Source organism: Nelumbo lutea, chromosome 1 (genome assembly GCF_056320005.1).
Source record: "Nelumbo lutea isolate HS-2025 chromosome 1, American lotus-T2T, whole genome shotgun sequence".
In the NCBI taxonomy this organism is placed as follows: Eukaryota; Viridiplantae; Streptophyta; class Magnoliopsida; order Proteales; family Nelumbonaceae; genus Nelumbo; species Nelumbo lutea.
This window is the reverse complement of record NC_142684.1, coordinates 200,944,915-200,970,297: the sequence shown is the minus strand read 5'-3', so window position 1 is coordinate 200,970,297 and position 25,383 is coordinate 200,944,915. Positions and strand designations below refer to the sequence as shown.

The following is a 25,383-nucleotide window of genomic DNA, read 5'->3' as shown; positions in this document are numbered from 1 at the left end:
GCAAATTTGAAATTTCTGGAGTGGAATGTCCTTTTGTATGTAGCATGGTGTCCCTGCACTGCAGCAGACCGAGGACCACCATTAATGGATATGACATTGACTACTGGACCATATTCTAACCCCCGCTTCCCCTTCAATTCTCACCGTGACAAAAGCAAAACTTCATCAATACGAATACATATAACAGAAAATGTTTCCCCTCTAAGATCAGTCAAGCAGAAGTCTCTGTTACATCCATTTGTCACAATCTACTACTATAAACGGTGGGTCCACATTCAAAACTTCTTTTCCATGGTCGTCATCTTCTTCTCCAAACTTTTCTTCTCAACCCCCCTAAAAAAAAGAAGAAGAAAAGGAAATCCTTTCAATGATAGTTGCTTTCTACTTTTGGTAAACACGAGTATGACTGCATTAACAAGGGGAGGGGTATCATCGTCAACTTCTATATATCTTTCATGGCAAAAGCGTAACGTTGCCAGAAGAAAACAAGAATTTCTACTTCTGAGTTTAGAAAGAGAAAGAAGGGCATCTCGGTAATACATCACAAAATTTATGGGCTTCTAAGTCTTAAAGTCCTCGTAGTCGTAGCGGCCCAATCACCTTTTCCCAGTTGTTTGTTAACTAACTGAAAACCAGCATGTGAAACAGGGAGGGACACGGTGAGGGAGAAGAGGCAGAGGAAATGAAGAGAATGAGAGAACGCTTCAGTGCACACTTAAGCGAGTGCGAGGTACGTTGTTCTGGATCTCCTTGCTTTCACTATTCGTACTGATTTCTGTGAAGCCGTTGTCTGTCTGTTTCAACTTCAGTTATTTTCGACCGGGGGATTGATGTTGTCGAACCAGAAAAAGCGTTTCGAGCGATGCTTTATTAGTGGGTTGTTTCCCAGATATCAGTTTTCGGGCTTTGAGTTAATGGGTTTTCACCAGATTGTTCAATGTTTGTGGTTACCATCAACAGATGTTGTTTTCTTTCTCGTCGATGTTGTAACTTTTTTGATCTAGAAGGAAGAAATGTTTAAATTCGTTTAGGTTGTTTGTATATTTTTTGGTTTCCGATCATGTTTTATAATTGTATGGTTTATTCAAGGTGCAAGTTCTGATGTTCTTGATTTGAATATATCTAGAAATCTTAGACCTGTCCGGACTTCAATTTGAATATGTACCTGGTAAATCTGTTATCAAGTTTCCTCGATAGAAGGATTATGTTCTTTTCTCCTTTTTTTTTTTTTTTTCCTTTTTGTAATTCAAGGTCCCTTCATACATGATCGAACTTTTTGGGCCAAAAACAAAGAAATTTCGTTGACATTTACTTTGCTTCCCCTGATTTCTAATTGATTAAAAGATCCCGTCGAACAGATAATTGAACCAATTCAGTTTGCCTGCAGTTATAAACTACTCTATGGTCGAGCTTGGAGAAAGATAGCTGTGTAAAAGTTGCAGCATTTGATTAAATTCAGCTTCAAGATTATCTCTGTCCCCCTTCAATTTTGACAAAATTGAGGTAATCCATACCTGTTGATTAGTCTATATATCCTGATCTTTTGAATCAAGGATTTTTTTTTTTTTATCAACTTTTTTTGAATCAAAACACGACTGACACAAACTGACACTTCACTCGAACTTCTCCTTTGTCAGAGATTCGGTGTAGATCTTCCTACTGGCTGAATCTGATCAGAAATATAACTATTCCTGTTATGGTCTTTTCTGGATTCAGGTAGCACGCTTGGTTCTCTAAGGGGAAGGAAAGTCCATTCTTCTCCACATTTTCAGATAGATAGTTCTAAAATGGGCTCGCTACAGGAGGAGCCGACACCCCAAACAAATCACAGTAAGCCTCCTGCAGTTCGACTGATAGAGTACATAAAGAACTCGACCATCTCCTTCAGAACATATCAAGCCATTGTCCTAATTTTGACATTTTTCGCATATACGAGCTATCATGCCACCCGGAAGACCACCAGCATCGTTAAAAGCGCCCTTGATCCCGAGTCATCAAAACTTGGGTTCAGCTTATCGCCATGGCCTGGAAACCACTTCCATACAAGGACTGAAAGCAACCAAGTATCAAGTGCTCTCGGGAATGGGTGGGCGCCTTTTAATGGGACAGATGGAACTGTTTTGCTAGGGGATCTCGACCTGGCTTTCCTCGGAGTTTACTCCATGGGAATGTACTTTGCTGGTCATTTAGGAGATCGATTGGATTTAAGGATCTTCTTGACAGTGGGAATGGTGGGGACTGGCGTTTTCACTTCACTCTTTGGGGTTGGGTACTGGTTTAACATCCATAACTTCTACTACTTCTTGATAGTTCAGATGTTTGCTGGTCTTTTCCAGTCGACCGGATGGCCTTCCGTAGTTGCCGTCGTTGGGAACTGGTTCGGGAAGAAAAAACGGGGGCTGATTATGGGAATTTGGAATGCCCACACATCTGTAGGCAATATTTCAGGATCTCTTATTGCGTCAGCTTTACTGAAGTATGGATGGGGTTGGTCATTTGCTGTTCCCAGTCTTCTAATTGCTTTTGTGGGGTTGGTGGTGTTCCTCTTGCTGCCTGTGAGTCCAGAGTCTGTGGGAGTCGAGATTGAAGTGGATGAACTGCAACCTCCCAAGAAGATTAATGACGAGGAAATAATAGAACCTCTGTTGGGATCAGAGAAAGAGATTCAAAAGGAACAAGCTGTGGGGTTCATTGAGGCATGGAAGATTCCTGGGGTTGCTCCCTTTGCTCTTTGCCTGTTCTTCGCCAAGTTGGTGGCTTATACATTTCTCTATTGGCTCCCGTTCTACATTAGCCACACAGGTATATATACCAATACCACCTTCGATTACTGTTAATTAACTCCATCGATCTGTTGTGTATTCCATTTCCGTTCTGAAGTTGGAGCTAGCTCTTTAATTAAAATGAAAGCATATGTCCTACTGTTGATGGTAGTTTATTTTCATCTGTCAGCAATCGATGGAAAGTATCTTTCCGATGAGACAGCAGGGAATCTATCTACTGTATTTGATATAGGAGGTGTCCTTGGTGGGATACTCGCAGGCCACATTTCGGACCATCTTGATGCCAGAGCCATAACTGCAGCAAGCTTCATGTATTGTGCAATCCCAGCTCTTTTCTTCTACCGGTGCTATGGCCATATCTCCGTGTATATGAATATAATCCTCATGTTTTTTGCCGGGATGTTCGTCAATGGGCCATATGCCCTTATAACAACTGCAGTATCAGCAGATTTAGGCACACACAGCTCGTTGAATGGGAATTCACGGGCATTAGCAACAGTAACGGCAATCATAGATGGGACGGGCTCCGTGGGAGCTGCAATTGGGCCCTTGCTGACAGGTTACATTTCCGCAAAAAGCTGGAGTGCAGTGTTCACCATGTTGATGATGGCAGCCCTTGTGGCAGGGCTGCTTCTCACTCAGCTAGTGGTGGCGGAGGTGAAAGCGAAGATTGAGACTGCGAGGTCTCGAGGTGACCACCCATCTACAACACCAGCGATAGTCGAGGTGTAATTTATCTGGGGGGATAAACTGTAAAGAATGTGTAGCTCTGTTTCAGAGCCCCCCGTACATGATGAGATGAAATGGAGCATATCCTCTCCTTTAAATTAAAAGAGACAAGGGAGGATGTTGTTCCTTCATTACTTTCGGGTTGAAGTTGGGAAGGAAATAGGGTTGCTTTGGTTTTCCCTTCTGTACAGTTGGTTGTCTTTCTACCAAATCCAAAATGAATGGCTTGTTTGTTGTAGCCAGAAATGTTGAGCATGTTTGGCTTCTCTCTCATTTCTTCCATTGGTTGTTGATAAGGGTCCGTTTGTTTTGCGGGAAGATTTGGATGGGATGGGATGAAAAAGTGTGAAATTTTCACTTTCTATTGTTTGATTATGCAGTGGGAAAATTATTTTTCCTATATTTGTTTTGTGGAAAAATCATTAGATCTGAATTAAATTTCTTGCATCCCTCTGTGTTTCTTCCTCTTAATTTGTAGGAATGAGGAGAAACTTGGGTTGGATAAATTTTAACACAACTTGCCATCGTCTTGTTAAGTTTTTTAGTAGGTTAGATCTAGCTAGCTAGGCTTCAAGAAAGGTGAAAGCTTGAGCTTAGCTTTAGTTGGGCTTCAAGCGTGTTGTGGTGAAAGCCCAGCTGAGCTCAGGTTGGGCTTCAAGCAAGGTGAAATCTCAGCTGAGCTTGAGCTGAGCCCCTTGTTATATGCACCTGTCCAAGTTACATGTAATTAGCAAATCAGGAAAGGTGGGAAGCCTCTTAACCTAGGAGAAAAACTTAGGAAAGGTGTTATATGCACCTGTCCAAATTCAAAGATCGCCAAGTAATAAGAATTTGATGGACAATAGATATAAATTTTATATGCATTAACCACACAAAACAAAGAACATGATTGGCTATTGTTACTATCAACTTCGAAGTTTAAAGCCCAACATCTTCAAAAATACATCCCAAAACCTGCTACATAATCTTTTTTTTTTGAGAGAGAAAAAGCGTAAGCATGAATTAGAAAATTTGATTCAAGAAATCAGCGCATAGTCCATGAATTTGTCGAAGGTTTCTCATAGATTTCTACTACAAGTTTGCAACATCTATTGCTCTATAATGCCAAGTGTTCCTATAACACAAGAACCATAGCAAATATATAAAGAAGTGATTAGGAAGGATGAACAAGAATTCAAAAGAAAAAAAGGATGTGTCTCAAATGCTTGATATAAAAAAAGCCCAATATGCATTGGCCTAACAATATAACACCATTTGTTTGAACAACCAATTCAGTTCATTGATGAACAAGAAGATATACATAATATATCATATCCCAAAACCATCTCTCTACCAAGGTTCAAAGTGTCAACACGTATCGGCCGATACATATCATTTTGGGACCCCTCCAATATGCCCCTACAGTGGGTGTGTCGGGGGTCTGACCGGTTCAGGGTGTAGAGGAGGCCTAAACCAGCTCCCCTGAACCAATTGCGAAAAAACAAAAAAAAAATAAAAAAGCACCAAAAGCTGTATCGATTCGCCCGATACGCCCATCCCGGCATATCAGGTGTATCGATATTTTGAACCTTGCTCTCTAATTTATAATAAAAACAAAAATAAGAGTCATATTTACATAGAAGATCCAAGTCCAACTATGTCAATTCCCAATGCAGAATTTCAGGTTGGGCACCATTACAATGTCTTAACATTCATAACCCTTCTTTATTTGACCATCATCATGGAAACCATATGCATACAAAAGCTAAGATAAGCCACTACTAGGATAGAATATCATGCCATAACAACATCGTACTCAATATATCTATATCTATATAAATATATTAAGTTGAAATGTGTACATAAGAAGGCCTAAGAATGAGAAAAATGGAATCTAATAGTATTTTTTGCCTTTTTTTCTTAGAAATTATAATAATACCACTCCCTCCTACCAATTCTCTCTCTCTCTCTCTCTCTCTTGCTTTTTTTCTTTCAAATTACAAGGATGCCACTCTCTCTCCTACCAACACTCTCTCTTTTTCTTACAAATTACAAGAATGCCATCTCTCTCCTTATAAATTACAAGAATTCTGCTCTCTCTCCAATTGAGGGAGACCTCAACTCGGCATCTTGAATGCTAGGGGACCTACAATCAAGTCGAGTTCGAACTTCTGAGCTCAAGCTCAAGTCTCTAATTTGAATCAAGCTCAAGCTAGATGACACATCGACTATTAAGGGAGACCTCGGCTTGGCACCTCGGTCACTAAGGGAGATCTTGGCTCAACACCTTGACAACTAAGGGAGACCTCAACTCGGCACCTTGTCAACTAAGGGAGACCTTAGCTCGACACCTCACCTGCTAGGGAAACTTTAGCTCGACACTTCAGTAGCTGAGGGAGACCTTGGTTTGGCACCTTGACTCAACACATCAATTGCTTGAGAAACTTACAATCAAAGGTAGCCGAGCTCAAACTTTTGAGCTTTTGACTCGAGCTTGAGCTCAAGTCATTAATTCGAACTGAGCTCGAGGCTGATAGTTTATGAGCGAGCCCCTACAACGTAGGGCCCCCTCCGCTAGTAAATATATTAAGCTGAAATGTGTATGTAAGAAGGCGTAAGGATGAGGGAAATAAAATCTAACAGTATTTTTTGCCTTTCCTACCAACTCTCTCTCTCTTTTGCTTTTTTTCTTTCAAATTACAAGAATGCCACTCTCTCCTACCAATTCTCTCTCTCTTGCCTTTTTTCCCTTTCAAATTACAAGAATGCCACCCTTTCTCTCTCTCCCCTCTTATAAATTACAAGAATGCCACTCTCTCTCCAACTGAGGGGGACCTCAGCTCAGCATCTTAGTTGCTAAGGGACCTACAATCAAAGGTAGCCGAGTTCGAGCCGAGCTCAAAGTTCTGAACTCAAGCTCAAGTCTCTAATTCGAATTGAGCTCGAGCTAGACGACACCTCAACCACTGAGGAGACCTTAGCTTGGCACCTCGGTCACTGAGGGAGATCTCGGCTCAACACCTCGACAATTGAGGGAGACCTCAGCTCGGCACCTTGTCAACTAAGGGAGAACTTAGCTCGACAGCTCACTAGTTAGGGAAACCTCAACTCAACACTTCAGTAGCTGAGGAGACCTCGGTTTGGCACCTCGACAATTGAGGGAAACCTCGGTTGCTTGAGAGACTTGCAATCAAAGGTATCTAGGCTCGAACTTTCGAACTTTTGACTCGATCCAAGCTCGAGCCTGATAGTTTTTGAGTGAGCCCCTGCAACGCAGGGCCCCCTCCACTAGTATATATATATGGTAAATGTACTCAGATAAACAATAGATTGGATAAAGGAAAAAGAATCATAGGTGAGTGATAATGATCGTAATATGGCACCAAATCAGAAAAAATAAGCATCTTCATTGTTTCTAGAAGACATGGACTGAGTCATTGATATCTAGTCTGTTAATAAATGTTAACTTGATAGGGCAAAGCAAAGTTAGCAAACAATTAAACAGTCCGTCATTGTAACAACATTAGTCTCCTTTTGATTTGAGCAGGTTAATCATAATGACTCTTTCGACTTGAAAATCATGTCCAACTCTCTTGATTCATAAATCTATTTAATGATCTATTAGTGGTGAAATAAACCGTTGAGTATCAAATATGCCTTTTTGGACCTGAGAAGCCAATTTTGGTCTTTGCCCAAAGCTTTGATTTCATATGCACCTGAAAATAGTTATTGCCGCATCTACCGTGGCAACGGGGAAAACCTTTGTATGCTAAGATTTGGAGAGGAGAATGGAGTTTCTCCTTGTTGGAAGTAGTGAAGAAAATGACAGGTGGTTCGGTCAATGTAGAGAGTAGAGACTACCGCAACAATGGGGAAAACCTTCGTATGCATCAAAATATATAAAAAAAAAATGAAAATGGCTCACCATAGCAAGAGTATTACAGATCTAGTCTCACCTTTGCTCAAGATCACCAGAGAAGCTGTTGGAGATACGACCATTGGGGTGCTAGACAGAAGGGAGAAGAGACTCTCAAGTTTTTGGTCGGACAAAACCTGATAACTTTTCTTAGACGTGTTTCACTTTTTTCCTTTCTCACCGGGGTCACACTATTTTGGTGGGATCCCATTCACTTGTTTTTGAGATCCCATGTCTCTCTTTTCTCATCCCAAACCACTGTATCCCAACAATCCAACATGGGGAAAAACATTTAGGAATATTCCTCTTTTCCCATCCCTTTCCTACAAACCAAACGGAGCCTAAAGGTCTCAATTTCAAGCAACAGATTGCCCGAATTGGGGTTCATATTGGCTTAAAAAGACTTTCTGGTTGGTTACGAATTATGAGACATTTAGGCATGGAAATGGTAAGGGGATTGCATGGTTGGTAACCAGATTTCCTACTAACTTTTCCTACCCAATGTCTACCTGCTATGAATTGTAGCCACACATCTCTCAATTCATAATAGCAATGTGTGGTTCCAATTCATGGCGGGTAGAGAGTGGGTAGGAAAATGCCAACGTTGGACGAATCCACAAAACAGGGTCACCATCAAACCAATTTTTTGTCAAGCTCAAACTGCCAAACTAAAAGTCCCAGCTTTTACCTTTCTTGTAAGGCTTCAACCAAACTCAGCTTTTTCGGGTTGGGTTCGGGTTAAAGCGACCCAAGTTGCTCCCCAAAATCTAAATCTTGATACATTTGCTCTTTCTGACTTGTAAAACTGATTGTGTTATACCACTTGTTTCTTGTTGGATTTTCATGGGAGGCATGACTTCAATTTCTCCCTGGTTAGTGTGATTTCTCATTTTTTTATAAATCTTCTAGGTGAATTTACAACAAAAAGGATAAATTACTCATCCCTCCTGCAGAGTGTTTTCAAAACCGGATCGAATCAGATGGTTGGACCAAAAAAACCAGGAATCGGTCACTTGATTGGTCTCATTTCACCCCAAAACCTCATTTTAGCAAAAAGAAAAAAAAGAAAAGAAAAGAAAACCATTGATTTGGTCAACAAACTACTGACCTGGGTGGTCAAACCATCAAACAATTAACCAAAACATCAGTTTCTGGCCTTTTTTTTTGTCAAAGCAAACTGTCCATTCGGTCCAAACAGTCCTCGGACCATTCAACCTGGGAACCAGACCCTAGAATGGTTCCTTATTCGGTCCAGTTTTAAAAACCTTATTCCCGCAGGGTTTCAGTCAAATATTAAGACCTCCTCTCCGATTTACCCATTAACTTAATCAACCCTACTTTTTGGCGCATCCTTGCATATTATATGGACAAAAATGCTCTAATTTACGGTTCCATCTCTTTTAATCAACCCAATGGCTGGTTTAAGAATTTGACCAAAAGGTTCAAAACCCCTATAAAGGTGTAGATAAGTAATCCACTCATTGTTATGAGCCTTTGGACCGGCAAGGCAAAGAAAGATGCAAGTGGGACAAACCGTCCTACGCATCCAATGTCTTGGAAAGAATAGACTAGATATAGACCTAACTTTGTTCAATTTTCTTTTTTTCAAAAATTGTGTTCTCAACTTCTCATCTTTGTCAACCATGGTTTTTAAAAACGAACCAGTCAAGGGTCCAGTTACTGGTTCGAACGGTTCGATCGTTCAACCCGAACGGCCAGCCCGTTCTAACAAAAAAACAAAAAAATAATCAAAACCATTCGAATGGTTAACCAGCCAGTTTAGTGGTTTACTGACCCAAATCAACGGTTTTAGGGGAAAAAGCGGTTTTGGAAGAAAACAGAATTAATCAAGTGACCGGTTCTCAGTTTTTCTGGCCCAACCATCCGATCTGGTCCAGTTTTAAAAACAATGCTGTCAACGCGAGATTAATAATCCATTGTTATTTGTTAGCCAATAAACGTACCAGATAGTAAATTTCAAAAGGGTCAAAAGTACAACTCAAGTATTTCATCACCCAAGCCTTATCCCAATTATATCGATTTACTACATGAAACCAAGAAAACATTGGCAGTTACATGAATATTATTAGACATAACATGTCAACCCAATCGGTCCCTTGTTTGTCTTTTTTGTCAAAAGAATATTGAGAGCAATTACTCTTTTACTCCCTTCCATGGTAATGTGTTATGCCCAAGGACATGAATCCTTTCACCATTACATTCTGTTTAATGCCATATAAATGATTAAATTATAAGCATTTAATCATAAAAAAAAAACCCTCTTGTACAGTCACAACAAACCCAAACCCAGATGATGACAAGACATGTTTATTAATTCCTAATCCTAGTTGATCCCTTGGCCATACTGGAAGTCTAAAAGAGCTCTTCCTGGCCCTTCTCCATGTTAAAACAAGTGATGTGGCAAATGACTAATACAGAATTGCAGATAAACATGCCAACTTTGCCCCTCTCCACCGTGGAAAAGTAGGTGTGCCTCGTTAATTGACGGAATGGGATTAATTTAGTCCTGGATCACTTGTGGGTTTTTGAACCGAATACAATGACATTTAATGGATTGGGTCATGGTTATCCAAAGGATAACCCATTATTAGTGATATTTCGTCTTTTCCGAATAAAGGGGCACTAATTGATCAAAACTTTAGAATTCCAAGAAAACCAAAATTGGATTGACTGCAAAACCAGATTTGTATATCCCTCTTTCAATTATGACTAAATCCGAGGGAGGAACCAAAGCACCCTTCCACAATATTGAGATCCGATTCAGTCCTCACAAAATCACAAAATGGAGCTCACGCCATAATCACAGCTCTTTGCAGCTGCACATTGGGAATATCTCCCATGAATAAATACATACAAAGTGTGCGCATATCTGCTCATCTGCTCAGCATACAAGCACCGCACAGCTGCAAGTAACTGTAAGTACGGTGCGACGGAATCCGAATTCTTTGCAATTATTCCCCAAAGCCACCTTCGCCTTGTATGAATCATATTCCAATAGCAGAAATCTCAATAATAGTCAACTATTGACTCAGTCCCCACGAAAATCCACCCCAAAAAAAGCACTTTCTTGTATGGAAGTAAGAAACTCGACTAGGATTTCTCAGAAAATCCTAATCCCAATAAAAGGGGGATTAAGATTTCTCGGAAATTTCATCTTGGAGGCTCTCCCTAGAAGGTACTAAAAGTAAAGGTCCTGTAGACAAGGTCCAACTTGTTAGGGTTAAGGTTGAGATTCACGAACCTAACTTTAATTTAGGTTGGATTAGGGTTGAACCCTCAGGCAACCCGACCTGACCCAAACCCAAATGTATAGTGCATGTCATATATAAATATATGTTATATATATGATTTATTATACATTGATTTGTTTAGATGCATGGTAGTTGTATAACCTCCACCATATACAATACTGTCTTTCTTTTAAGATCACATAATCCTAATCAGAAAGACTAAAACCTTAATAACATATTTTAGTCTTTTAAATATCTTATTGTTCATCTCCTCTCTGTGGTTTGTTTAGTTGTCACCCATAGCTTGTTGCCCATAAAAGATCTATCATAAGCCATAACTCGTAATAAAATATAGTCATTTCAAACACTTTTTTTTTTTTTGAATTTTTACTAAAAGAACCAATAAAAACATGAACAAATAGTCAAATACTAATAAAACGTAAGATTATATGTAATGAAAACTGAATTACGATTTGAGATTGAGAAGTTGTACAAGATTTTAAGAGAGGGAAGAAGGTTGGGTTAGCATTAGACAGGGTGAGCAAAGTATCCATGAGCTGCCAGACCGGTGAATCTGTCACGGATACAATATGCCCAATGCGGGCCTATCTCTTTCACATACAAAATGAATAAATAAATAAATAATCTAGAGTATCGACCATTCAACCATCGTGAAATGTTTGGCAGTATAGTGGTAGAACTAAATAGTTCCAATAATGGAACTTGGAGGAATTATAACAGAGCGGGGGTAAACAAGTAACCAATTTACATTATCTATATTCGACAAAGATAATTTTATCTTAACCATAAAGTGGAAGGCAAGCATACTGGACATGTTAAAACGAACTCAAGGAAGGGACCATAATGTAAAGTTACTACCTTCCACATCCTCATTAAAAGATGAATTCGCTGAGCTGAACATACTTGTCACCTGAAGAACATTCTCTTACGATATATGCATTATCTTCTACATCAGCATTTGGACAATTCATTCGGTGCCTATATTCAATGTTGGCAGTGGCAACATGTGTTACTCCAAATTCAAGCAGCCAAAATGAAACTGATAAAAAAAGATGGATCAAATTACCATGTGAAGTGTTCATCACAACATATGGAACCCCAGATGATACAAAGTCCAGATCCTTTCCTGCATTCAAACACCATTAACGTTGCATTATAGGTTGATGAAGTGATAAGTCATGGTCCGCAGGAAGCCCTTTTATAAGGTAGATGGATAGGATCTAAGGATCATCCATTTGATTTGATGTTCCATTTCAGGTTAGTGGTTCATCTGTGTGATCTCAATTGCCTTTATGGACCAGGCCCCTATTAGCCAGTGCCGCATGGACACAGACACAATAGTCAATATCCAACATGTATCCAAGAGACTGACTAGGCAAGGTGAGAAAACATGGACTTGTGGAAAATCTATGGAAGAGTATAAACTATTTAAATAGTTCATATTTTTTTGAATGTCAACATATACCTACAAAAAAAAATGCTGCTTTTGTTACCAAGTAACGGTTGATAAGAAAAACGGGACTTGTCTTGTATATTAGCTGTTCATTTATGTCAAATAAACTATACGATAAAAAGAACATTTTACATAGAAATGTCCTAAAGATCCATGCAGTTTTTTTTTCTGAATTTTTTAGAAAAATAGAAAACATAAAACACGGGGCTAATCATTTTTATTAGGAAACTGAATCTAATCATTCATGGACATCTTTTAAAACCATTCTGTGCATCAGATGGGTCTTTTCTAATTCTATGTAAAAAATGAAAAGCTGCTGCAAGCTCTGTTTAGTGGCTTCTAGAGAGGTATTTAGCCAGTGAAACAGGATACAGGTAGAGATTACATACCAGGTGGCAGTGTACATATCATAGAACTTGTCAAAGGCCTTATCAAAGCAATAGTTACAAGCCAAAAGATCCTTGATATTGGTCACATTGCATGTTGACTTGCAGCATTTTACCTACATCAACATGGATTTATATTCTCAATCAGATGAGACGATTAACAAACACCATGTGATATTAACAACAATGGCTCACTAGCTCCAAGAATATCCATTTCAAAAAGGTAAGCAATCAAGAATTTAGTGTAGATGGCATTTTCAAGATAGCACAGTAAAGTGGTATTCATATCCATGCACCAAATTATTTGCAATCCTCCTTTGTTTATCACATGTTCATCCTTTCGGTAGCCAATACAGATTACCACATGAAAACCCTTTCACCATAGAGCTTCTTGGTGTTTTAGAACCAAATTTGCTCAAACCACTGCAGCAGAGTAAGGCTGAGAAAAATGAAAGAAATTCAAGGAGATTATGGGAATCTAATAACATAATCAGGAAGCAAGAGCATCTAAAGTCAACATCTACATCTGGATATGGCAATCAGCTGGCTCTACCACTAATGGTTGCTTAGCCCAATACTGAGGAGCATCCTTTCCTTCACAAGATGGTTCATTATTTGTTCTACTATCATTTATGGTAGTGCCCTATTGTTGTTGCTTACCTCAATTCCAAAATAGTCACATTGTTTTTTGGTCATTCTATCTACATTGTAAGAGGCATAACAGAGAGAACCACCTGGAGTTCCCTTCATTTTTACCGTCTCATTTTTCTTTTTCTTTTATCAACATTTCTTTTGTAAGATTTTAAAATTACAGTACAATTACGTTTTTAGCTTTTACCTAATTTCCATTTACTTGACAGTTGGGGTGCTCACGGTTCGGGTAACCAAACTGTGGGCCTTTTTTGTGAACTGAACCGGTAGTACCAGTTTTTAGAAAACCGGTAACCGAAACCGAACCAAAACCAGTCGGTTAACCGGTTGACCAGTTCGGTTGGTCAGTTTTTCAGTTTTTTTGACTTTGTAATATTTATTATAAAAATATATATAACTATATAATAAAAAATTATAAATATATAAAATATTATATTTTAAATAATAAATAATATATAATATATTATAAATATATATTTATATATAATGCGTATTTATTAATTTATAATATATAAAATATATATAATATACATAAATATATAGAAAAACAGGTATACCGGTCGGTTCAGTTAACTGCTGGTTTTTAAATTGGTTAACCGAAACCGAACCGACATCGGTTAACCAATTTTTCAGTTCGGTTTTTCAGTTTTTTTTTTTTTTTTGCTCACCCCTACTTGACAGACCTACAAATCAAACAATTAGCAGGTGTGTAATCAACAGAGTGATTTCTTTGTCAAGAGAAGATGATACTTTATTTACTTTGTATTCCCTCAAATAACATAGTGCTTTGCATAATATGAAAATGCCATATGTTCTAACAAGGGAGGACTCCTGGAAACCAAGAAAGCAGATCAAAAGCAAGTTACTTTATATTCTACAATTTGTTAGGATAAACAATTAGAGATGTTGATTCCTAGAAACCTTTTAAACAATATTTTACAAAAAAAAAAAAAAACAATTTCAAATCACTGAATGATCTTGGAAAGTAGAGTTTCACCAGATCAATTAATTGAAATTATTACTCTCTACTCCTTCCTCAAGTCAGTAGGTAACAAGTCACTTGGTAAATTTGCCCTAATTGTCCAGATTTTTCAATGCCACACATGTATATTTGCAACTTCAATAAAAAGGGAAAGGAAAAGAAAATAGAGACACCAAAATCCATAATTTTCAGGGAGTTTCATAACCACATTCAATAATTGCACCACAGAAATGAAGATAAAGCGAAGGTTCTGAAGGGTAGTGAGAAAAGACATGCTTCATTTGTTAACATTAGACATGTACTTGGGTAGAGAAGAATGGAGAAACAAGATTCAGTTACACAAGATAAGCCACATGATGATGATAATAATGGGAGGGGTAGTGGAAGTAATAAAATGACAATGATGCCCATACAGAACTGCATAGTTGCCAAAGTGACAAGGCGGAGGTTGAGCAATAGTGGGGTACCTTGTCATGTAGGTGCCTGGATGCCCATCTTGGTGATGCCTAGTGACTAAGTGCACCTAGAATAATCTTAGTGATGAGTTGAAGGGTAGGGTGGATAGGTTATGCTTTTTAGTAATTTAAGGCTGTTGTACTAGGATGATGCACGGAATGATGGAATGAAAAGAACAAGGTTGGTGGGTCAATCAGATAAGGAAGGTAGGAAGTTGCTGTATGGAGGAATATTATGCTTGGATGAATCTTAGGGTCCATTCATACAATCACCTCAACCATTCTTGAAATTGCAAGTTTCAGCAAATAGCCTCCACTACTTGCTTAAAGAAGGTTAATCCCCACTCCCTTTCCTTTATTCAGCAAATGCCACTTGTTAGGCAGACAACGAGCTGGGTTATAGAGTTTCATAAAACCAGAGAAATCCTTGTGGTCAACCAGCAAGGTTTCCATCACATGTATAGTAAATTCACCAAACCAAAACAATTTGCAAGAAATAGCCCACATAAAGAGGGAATAGTAACTTATCTGACCACAGAAAGCATTTCCCTTTTAATTATTTAAGAACCACTTAGGAAGACACCATTAGCATAAGTATAGAAGGGCAGTGTGGACATGAATGCTTAGTAAATAAAAATTAATCTTCCAATAACAGTGATGCATGTACCTTAAAAGGAAAAGATTAAATACTAAACTACATCTACATTATGCAGTAAAAAAAAATCTCACCAAACGTCTAAGCTTATAAGAGTAATATTGTTGATGGGATGGGTGTGCTGCAATGTGCTCATTTAGATGACCTGCACTGTAAAGTACACCAAACTCGAATTTACAGCCCAGTAGAAACTTAAAAGGACAACATATGATGTAAACAAGAATTAGCAATTGCATTCATACACTTAACAACATTCCACGACAATTCTAAATAGGTACTGTTATCCTTTTACCAGCAGTCAACTCTGAGCATGTCTAGTAAACAATAAAAAAAAATCAATCTTAGTCCTAATTGCAACTTATTTATGCTATTAACTTCAATCCTAGCCCAAATTGAAATGAAATCCCAAAAACACATCAATGAATGAAAATTCAATCCTACCAAGAACATATTTTCTCCCCATAAGACTTGGTCTGGCTTCAAATATATTATTATTTATTAAAATGTCAAATGAAGTGAAAAAGGGAAAGAAATACAAAAGGAGAACAATAAACAATGGCCCAAACACACATGAAGAAACACAATGCCCTGAGATTTCTTTATGAAATATAAAAGATGGACCGGTTGCTGTCAATGGAAGATGCACAAAAAAATAAAAAAAGATCTTTCCCTTGCTACAAATTAATCAAAAATTTTGACCAAACTCCAAGAATTGAATTTAACTCTATCTGATAAATCACTTTATAGAACAAAATGAAGTTCAAGTCACTTGATGGAAGATAACACATTCAGATGCAGAGGAAATCTACAGCGAGAGAGAGGAAGATGATCGTTTTTTTTTTAATAAATAGAGAGGAAGATGATCATTAAAGAAAATTCTTTCTCACAAATATGTAGTTTTTAAGAAATTGACCATTTAGGGGAAAACAACATCTCCCTTAGGGGTAGAATAACTCTCATTAACTCTACATTGGATAATCTTCCTATCTTTTTTCCCCTCTATCTTCAAAGTTTCTATCTACCCTAGTTGCTAAAAAGTTGGAGAAGATCATGAGAGGTTTTCTTTGGGATTCAAGAGATACCAAAAAGGACCACCTGATTGACTGTACAACTGTGTGCAAGGAAGGTGGTGCATAAAAAGATCAGTACATGTGAGCATCTACAAAGGAAAAGACCTAACTGGTATTATCTCTCCTAGCATGTGTGCCTTGGTGCCTAATGCAAAAGCAAGTAGTGAAACTACCTTGCATTTACCAATCTCCTGTCCAATTGGTTCTGGCATTTGGGGATTTTTCTTTACATTATTTGGTTGCAGGTGGACCCCTCCAGCTAGTGTGGGTTGCCTATTTCAGTCTTCTTTTTTCTCACTACCAACAAATATAGAGAAATACTTTGGAGATGCACTAGAACAGTGACCCCATGGGAAGTGTGGGAGGAAAGAAATGCAAGAATATTCAAAGAATTTTCAAACCAGGGAGGCAGTAATAGAATTATGGTGAAGGTGGCATATAGAGTGAGGACTTTGTTGAGCTTCACCTCCTTTTCCACCAACAACATCATTAGAAATTTGCAAGCCATTGTTGAATTTTTCACATCAAGAGCACAAGTAGCCATTCAATGGACACTTCCTATATATTCTCTTATTAAACTCAGTTTTGATGGGTGCAGCTTGGGTTGTCAGTTATCCAAGGAACTCCAAAATTGAAGCATTTAGGAGCTGTAATGATACCATACTGGCTATGCTTTCAGGTTCCATTGGCCACGGAAACTCTACAAGGGCAGAACTTATGGGCATATTACATTGATAAGATTGGCCAAAACCCTCAATTATATATCTATCATGGTGGAGGGCGATTCAAAAGTAGTGGTAGGCTGGGTCAGACATGACACAATGGGAACATGGAAATACAAATTTATCTGGTGAAAGTTACAAATTTGGCAGATGAACTGATTGCTAACTTCCAGTGGGTACCTCAAAGCGCTAATACCATGGCTGATGCATTGGCCAAACAAGGAGGATTAACTAGTGTGAGAGGTCATTCCTACAGGGAACTAGTTGTAAATAGTCTACACAATTCAAGGGGTAGTAAGAAGATAAACCTACAAAATAGGGGATGCTTGTCACATCACTGCTGTACAACATTCTTTTTTAACATTCTAATAAAAATTTGATTTTTCACCAATTAAAATAAATATTTTCACGAATTTACTTAAACCTGTCACAAAAGATTGTATTACAATCAAGGCACATTGCCAAACTTGACGAGCCACGACATTGGTTGCATCTTGCACTCGATAAGCCTTTTCCTATTTGGTGGCACCTGAACACATTAAACAAGTACAGAGATGAAATGATATCCTACTTGGTGGAATCTCACATTAAACAAGTACAGAGATGAAATGATGCTGAATAGAGCAGCTGATAATTTGAAATTTGACATGTAAAAAGATTTCAAGCAAGGCAACATATAAATATCCACCTAAAGTCCTCAGTGGCCAAATGTTTTATAAGTATAAATTAAAAGTAACAGCCAAAGCAATCTAAGGTGCTTCTGTTAATAACTGAATCTTTAAATGTCCTTACCTAACATAAATATAAAAAATAAAATAAACAAATTGTTCTACAATGATAGAAAATACATTCATGAATAAAGAGGAATATTGTCAAGCTGAGAGGATGGGAAAGGCCATCCTTATTGCCTTTTTATTTGATAATTCATCCCTCTTGCCTTTGCAATGTATGTGATGCTATTCATTGATAGAAATGTCACCTGAAATTTCTTACCAAGATCTGAAATGCCAAAATGAATCTTGAGAGGTTGTTCAACCATCAGACTAAATTTCATCCATAGGGCATTCCCCAAAGTGATGCACTAGGAGTTGTAACAATTTTTTAACAAAGGATATGGCCCTCAATAGAGTGAGATGGCAAAACTGGACTAGTGTACCCAATCCCATATAGTATAGATAAGAGGATAAAGCTTTGTTGAGAAAAGCTGAGTGTGATGTCTATTTCGACCAACTCACCATAGGCCATAGGAATATCATTAATGAATCTTAAGTCTCAAGACAACTCCCTCCCCAAACTCAACATAGAAAAGCACAAAAGCATAGCAGTAATTTTGCGTCATTCATACAACAAAGGAAGGGAAGCTGGCTTCTTCCCAGCAGCCATGAGTTGTGGTTCACTCAGTGAAGCATGTCTACAAACTATATTCACAACATAAAATGTGATAAAATATTTCTTTAAAGATTCAATTGCTTGGCATCCAACTGTGAATAGCGATATAACCTTCCATGGTATATCATGACTTGGTGGTGACAAAAATGAACAGTGTAGAAAAAGACATTCATTCATTTTTCTAAAGAATTAAAAAATAGTGTGAGAAAAGAAGATTTCCATTGAACTTTAAAATAACTAAAAATATTCCAAGGAGAAAATATAAAACATCAGAAATAAATGAAGGTAATCAATATTTTTCTCGTGGAACAAGAATTGATAACAGTGCAAATTTAATATAGAATTTTCTTTATAAAATTGTTCCATGTTCTCAGGCATCCTCAGTAAATCCCTGCAACCACTGGACTGAATAATATTGGATGAAACATAGAGCATCATAGTTAGCAAAATAAAAATTATAAGTGGATAAGAATTTTATAAACCTTTTGTAGAGCGCAAGAAGATCTCTGGAGATGGAACTGGACTTGCAGCCTTTGACAAGCATCTATGTGAAAGAAAAAAACATGAATAAACTGTACCAAGTGAAAAGGCAGGTCATGGTGCAAATTAGTAAGAATTATCATGAACAAGAAGTAAAACCTGGTTGCATGATTGAGTTGAAGCAAGAAATTGAGGATTACATGTTTTCACCAAACAGTCTTCTGCAAGGTGACCAGGTCTCTGACATTTCCAACTACAATGGAAATCAACAATTATAACGAGTATATGACTATATGCTGAACTGTATACGAGAGAGGAGGGGAGAGGGGGAAGGGGGCAAATGTGCTTTGACAGTTAATACTATCTCATTGCAAAAATCAATGTTGTGCCGTGAGGTAAGACTGCAAAAGGAGTTAAATAGCTGAAATTCACCAACATCTAATGTGCTTCAGAACTCTCCTAACAGGCATGCATCATAAACTGAGATGATTAACAATGGAATGTACCATCTATATGTGCATAGATTGGATGTCTTTGTGGTCCACTTAAGCCGTTCAAAATCCCAAATATCCTCCTTAAACTCAGGTATCACTAAATCACCACCTATTCCTGAAAGGCAAACAAGAGAATCTTGGGTGCTAACTACTCCCTGCAAAATAGTGTACGAATAGGTTAGAACACTTTGTTCAGGGGAGAACACTTAATAATAATATGAACCTGAAAGTTATTACATATTCAGTCAAAGATATAAAAAAGATTGGAGAAAAACCTCAGACAGGTCAACATTCCCATGCTTCAGCAGCTCAGTTTTGCAATCCATACTACAGATATCATCACCTGTCTGTATTGAGGATGGGGGAAATCATCAAAAGGGCAAGAAGGTGGTAATTTGGAAGACATCAAAAGCAATGAACAGTAGATTGCAATTCTCACCTCATCACAAATATACTCTCCATATTTGCCACATACCACACAAACAGGTTCTCCAGGAACTGGAAAGCGTTGCTCACTTCTTGCCTTGATACAATCAACTTCTTTCATATGATCTGAAGGAACAATGATGTCAACATAGATGATAATGATTCCTATCCCATAAAAGATCACATACCAAAAATCCATTTACATTATTAAATTCTTGCCCAAAGAGCATATATATGCATGACAATGAAACTATATATGCATGCATCGCATGTGTCTAGATAGACATATCTTGAGTTTATATGCCTTATTATATTTCATATCATTTTAAGTTACATTGGTGACAAAAGCCAACAAATTATTACATTCCACAGTTTTCAGTCTATATGACAACAATAATACCTCATCATCCTTGAATAAATCACTTCTTTTTATTTATTTATTTATTTGGATGGGGGGGGGGGGTGGAGGGTTAGGTGGTTATACTTAAATAACATGTAGAAGCTAGTCTAAATGTCAAGCTAATAAGGATTTAATCTTGAATTTTCTCTTGGCCTTGAAAAGTTCATGGTGGATGGAGGTCCACAGGTTGTGGTGGGCCAGATGCTCTCCCCTATAATGGGCCATGGACACTATCTTGCTTCAGAAGAAAAGCACCAAACATCCAGACAGATCAGAAGCTTAGGCGGACCCTGAGATCAGCAAATGCTATGGCAGATGGCTTGCCAAGAGATCATGTAGGAACATAGGAATATTGGAGACCTCTTCGAATTCTGGTTGAGTTGTAAGCTACTGCTGTTCAAATATAGCGTAGTGTTTCACTATTTGAGGCTCAGGTGACAGGAGTGTAGTGTTTTCTCTCTCTTTCTCTTTTTCTATTTCAGCATTAATAAGATCTCTTTAATCATTTATGATGAAAAAAATCAATCTAAAGATAACATATTTCAAGTTCACCCAAATTTTTATCTCTAGAAATTTCTATAGTCAGAAAATGCAAGATCATCAAGAGATAAAGCAACGTAAGATTGTACAAATGACAATGGAGATGCATAGCTCATGTCAAAATTTATGGTCTGACAATATCAGCAGTTAAGCTGCAACACTAAGTTCATTGGTCTCAACTGAAGTGAAAGCACAATGGAAATAAAATAAAACAGAAAAATACAGAAGTAATAGAGATAGATTAAAATGGTTTGACCTAAAGGCCTAACATCAATGTTTGGCTCATTCGCTAATTATTTACCCTAAGCAATCCACTGTATAATACATACTTCTCAGAAAAAATCAAACCACGTTTCCAAAAAGAAAAACTTCCGTGGTTTTACATTACATATGCAGCACCTTCAATCTGTGTGATAACCCCCTATATGACATGAATTTCTTATCCCAAGGTAAAGAAAAAAAAGGAGGAAAGAGGATCACAAGAAAAAATGACAACTTTAAGTTTTCTAGAACTATGTTTCCATGACTATTCCTGTCTTCCTGATACTGCATTACATAAGGAATGTGGATAGTCTGCAGATTCAACAGCTAGAGTACCATGTCAAAGCAAACTTCCTTGCAAAGTACTCTTAGGCCTTTCTTTCTATAACAATATTAGAGATCTCCTTGTCTAGCAAGTGCTTTCCTTTCTGTAAGATGTTCATTAGCTTTCACCACATTTAACCCACTCCCAACACCTAATTCCCAAAAGGAAAACAAAGATGCATCAGTTCAAACAATAAAGAAAGTTTACCTATAGCACACACACACACACACACACACACACACACACACATATATATATATATATATATATATATATATATATATATTTTAGTTGCAACATAAAAAGGGCAGTCCAGTGCATGAGCCATTGCGGATCTGGGGAGGCCCAGGAAGGACAGATGTATGCAGCCTTATTCCTGCAGATACACAAAGAGGCTGTTTCCAATATTTGAACTCCGGTTACCCAGGTCACAATGGAGCAACCCAACCATTACACCAAGGCCCACCCTCTATTAAGTTGCAACATGTAACCTACAAAACCATGCTGAGAGAAATTTTTAAATTCTGGTGGTAAAGAGAAAAGTAGAAGAAACAAGACAATAATAGAAGATCCAGGGAACAAACCAGAACTAGGTGCAGCCAGTTTATCTTCACATTCCTCCTGTTTTTCTTCACATGTTTCTGATGATGTGTTTTCATCACCTGAATATTCATAAAAGAATATTATTAGTTAGTAATTGAAGTAATACTTGAAGAAAAACACGAAGGCACTGCAATATCAAAGCAGCTATTTTTTTTTATCAGTATAACTGAAATTCATTAATAAAACAGAAAAATGGAAGAGGCGTGGAAGATTAATGTGGAGAGCCACAAGAGCAGCTATCTTATGGTCAGTTTGGGAAGAAAGGAATAATAGAATCTTTAAAGGCATGGAGAAATCCAAGGAGGCAATTGTAGAAAGGATAATTATTATGACTATTCATTGGTCGAAAACTTCGGATTTGTTTAAAGACTTCTCAGCTAAAGACATTTACAGGAATTGAGAAGTGGTGGCTTCTACAACTTCCATGAAACCTATTGTGTAGGAATTGTGGTCCCCACCAACACAACAAAGAGTGAAATTGAACTTTGATGGGAGTTCAAGAGGTAACCCGGGCCCTTCAGGTATAGGAGGAGTATTCAGAGATGAAAATGAAAGAATTGTGGCTTTGTTTTCAAGACCAATAGGAGTGGGGGACTCATTGAAAGCAGAGGTGATGGCCTTGCTTCAAGGTGTAAGATATGCAAAACAGTTGGGGTTACACCAAATTGAGATTGAGGGAGACTCTAAATTGTTGATTGAGTGGCTGCAATCTGGTAAGTTGGGAGTCTAGATTTATAGACAGCCCATAAGGGAAATCCACAATATAACAAGGGAGATCGGTGCATGCTTCAAATGGACAAGGAGATTAGCTAATGGTTTAATTGACACGTTGGCTAAACAAGAGACTGTGAGGGAGAGTATGTTCTGGGCAGTTTTGTAAGAAAGATTACTGGGGGCTCAACACCTAATTAGGGGTTGACAGCTGTACTTAAATTTGGAAAGTTATTTTAATGAAGTTACCGTTTCCAATCAAAAAAAGAAAAAAGAAAAATGGAAGATAAAAATAAGGAGGAGATAAACTCTCTTAACTCCCCCATTGTAGAAGTAAAATGGATTACAATATAGCCCAGAAATTACTCAAGTAGTGTTTCTTCCCACCCCTTGTTTAGCTAAAGCATCAGCCATGGAGTTGGCATCCCTCTTAAGTCTTAACCCAATTCAGCTTGACATCCATTCCTTGTGTCAAGTGTGCAAATTTCCTTTTTTCATTCATGTAAGCCCACCATCCCCTCTACTCCTCTTTTTGAAGCCGGCACAATAACCAGCTTAGAATCCCCTTCAATTAACACCTTAGTAAGGTTAAGCTCTTTGGCTCTTTTAGCTCCTTCCACCACAGCAAGGATTTCTGCCCTTAATGAATCCCCAACGCCAATGGGTGCAGAGAAAAGAGTAAGTAACTCTTGCTCTACTTGAAACTTTGTTCATCTACTTGAGTATGTAATGCAAGTAACTCTTTTCAAAACTTCGAAGTACTCAAAGGGCAAAAACATCAGCTAGAAATACACTTGATATGACCTTGTTACATACCAAAAAAAACAAAACTGAAAACGAAGTATCAGGGTGTTTAGAATGTGTTATTTTATTCTATATAAAACAATATAAGAAAAGCATGTTTTCAATTTAATTAACATCGTAAGGTCAACTTGCAATGCCCATTAACAGAGCAATTACTACCCCATTAAATTCAAGTTAAACCATATGATTATAGAATTCCACGGTTCCTTCAAAATCCCTACAAATGTACCGATTATGCAAGAACCAACAATTACATAAATCAAACAGATAGCTTTTGTAAAAACCTACTTTCGTATTGTACCAAAGGCTTGAAACTCGAATTGGAACTTCCCTGTCAAAAAGATGAACCAGAAACTCAAATCAAATTATAGCTTTTAGAACATCCTATGACGAATGAGCAGAGAATGACATGATTGAGGTTACCGGAACATCTGGGGTCGATTCCTGATAAGCTTGAAACGACCTGACTTCTTTCCTATCTATGAGAAAGAATAGAAGTTAGAAAGAATTGATTCTTTATGAAGCGATATGAATCTATAGTCTATACAAGTGTGTTGTGAAACGGTTGCCTTCTCTTTTCAATGTAACTTTGGTGAGTGAGAGGACCGTCGTTCTCTTCTTTATTTTTGATAAAATCGATATCAGGTTTTCGCCTTCGATCAGGAGGGCGTTTACGACTGACTTTCTTCTCCTCGTCGTCCAGGCGTGGTTCTTCGACTGGAGGAGCGTTCCCAGTCGCAGCATTATAAGCTAACAATCGGAGTATACATGAACCAACAAAAAGGCCTAGTGAGTTGGGGAGAAGAATTGCAGAGAACGAGATAGTTTAATTAATTGATCAACAACTAATACCTCTGAGATTTTGAAGAACGGAATCGAGACTGAAATCCTTTCTATATGCGAATGAAGGATTCTTATAAAAATTCGTCCGCGTCGTCATCTCTCTCCCCTGCTGGAATGGGCCTGAGCCCTGGAAACTGGAAAGTAGAAACTACGGAGTCCACACGCCCTAAAGCTAAAAGTCTACATCGTATTGGCCGATACGGACGTAACAGACGGAGGCGAGAAGGAAGGGTGCAAGAAACGGGAGGCGACTTGTGACGACAAAAAGGCGGTTAGAGTGGGTTTATATAAGTTCAGACTCTCTTAATCACTGATCGCGGCTTCCATGATCATATCCGTTACAAGTTAGAGGTTTGGACACGTAGGTTGATATTTTAAGTTGGGTATTATATAAAATTTATGGGATATTTTTCACTATTCTTAAATCATTTAAAATATAATATTATTATAAGAATTAGGCATTTTGACTAAAAAAACTTTTTTCTTTCTTGAGTTATAGAAAATGTATCCTACAGAACTCTTGGGGTATTCTAATAGACAACGATTAGTCATTGATTCCAATTTGTTTATATTTGTTCTTTTAATATGTATTGGACAACTCCAAATCTTCTTCAAGTGTCTTATACTTGATTCTTATCGGTCCATATCTCATATAGAGTCTTAAGAATGAATTTGGTTAGAATCTAGTTCAGCACATAAATACAGTCTCCTATGCATGTCCCCAAAATGATATAAGTAGTTTTGAATGCATGAAGAGTGATTGGACCATATCTAATAAAATTCAATTTCTTCTCTTTGACACTGTTTAATTGTGGTGTAGCAGGATAAGACAATAGTGATATAATCTCATTGTCCTTTAAGTAGTCTCTGAATTTGTCAGAGAGATATTTACCTTCTCAATCTGATTGAAGGGCTTTGATGTGTCTCCCCAACTATTTTCTCGATTTCTTGTCTAAATTCCATGAACTTTTCAAATGATTCAGCCTTATATCTCATTAGGTAAACGTAGTCATATCGAGAATAATCATCGGTAAAAGTTATGAAATAACAGTGC

At 37.7% G+C, this 25,383-nt stretch overlaps 2 protein-coding genes across 5 annotated transcripts; one reads left to right on the top strand and one right to left on the bottom strand.

The window, feature by feature from the left end:
• Window positions 1-589: 589 nt before the first annotated feature.
• Window positions 590-3,912, top strand: LOC148880365 (putative glycerol-3-phosphate transporter 1). Of its 3 annotated transcripts, none has more exons than XM_088962232.1 (4): window positions 590-730; window positions 1,388-1,503; window positions 1,717-2,802; window positions 2,953-3,912. In XM_088962232.1, the coding sequence occupies exons 3-4, from the start codon at window positions 1,788-1,790 to the stop codon at window positions 3,513-3,515; spliced, it is 1,578 nt and encodes a 525-aa protein (XP_088818358.1). In that variant the 5' UTR covers window positions 590-730; window positions 1,388-1,503; window positions 1,717-1,787; the 3' UTR covers window positions 3,516-3,912. The 3 variants fall into 3 exon arrangements, with proteins under 3 accessions (XP_088818358.1, XP_088818361.1, XP_088818359.1); XM_088962235.1 differs by lacking the exon at window positions 590-730 and adding an exon at window positions 733-873; XM_088962233.1 differs by lacking the exon at window positions 590-730 and adding an exon at window positions 894-939.
• Window positions 3,913-11,270: 7,358 nt separating this feature from the next.
• LOC148880364 (uncharacterized) lies at window positions 11,271-24,630 on the bottom strand. 2 transcript variants are annotated; one of them, XM_088962230.1, is made up of 15 exons: window positions 24,339-24,630; window positions 24,056-24,236; window positions 23,910-23,961; window positions 23,775-23,817; window positions 21,953-22,030; window positions 19,856-19,968; window positions 19,692-19,763; window positions 19,429-19,571; window positions 19,082-19,175; window positions 18,925-18,986; window positions 17,478-17,582; window positions 15,336-15,411; window positions 12,522-12,634; window positions 11,746-11,805; window positions 11,271-11,657 (listed from the first exon to the last, which is right to left on the bottom strand). In XM_088962230.1, the coding sequence occupies exons 1-15, from the start codon at window positions 24,424-24,426 to the stop codon at window positions 11,552-11,554; spliced, it is 1,386 nt and encodes a 461-aa protein (XP_088818356.1). In that variant the 5' UTR covers window positions 24,427-24,630; the 3' UTR covers window positions 11,271-11,551. The 2 variants fall into 2 exon arrangements, with proteins under 2 accessions (XP_088818356.1, XP_088818357.1); XM_088962231.1 differs by having other exon boundaries at window positions 23,910-23,965; window positions 24,339-24,624.
• Between the last annotated feature and the right edge of the window lie 753 nt (window positions 24,631-25,383).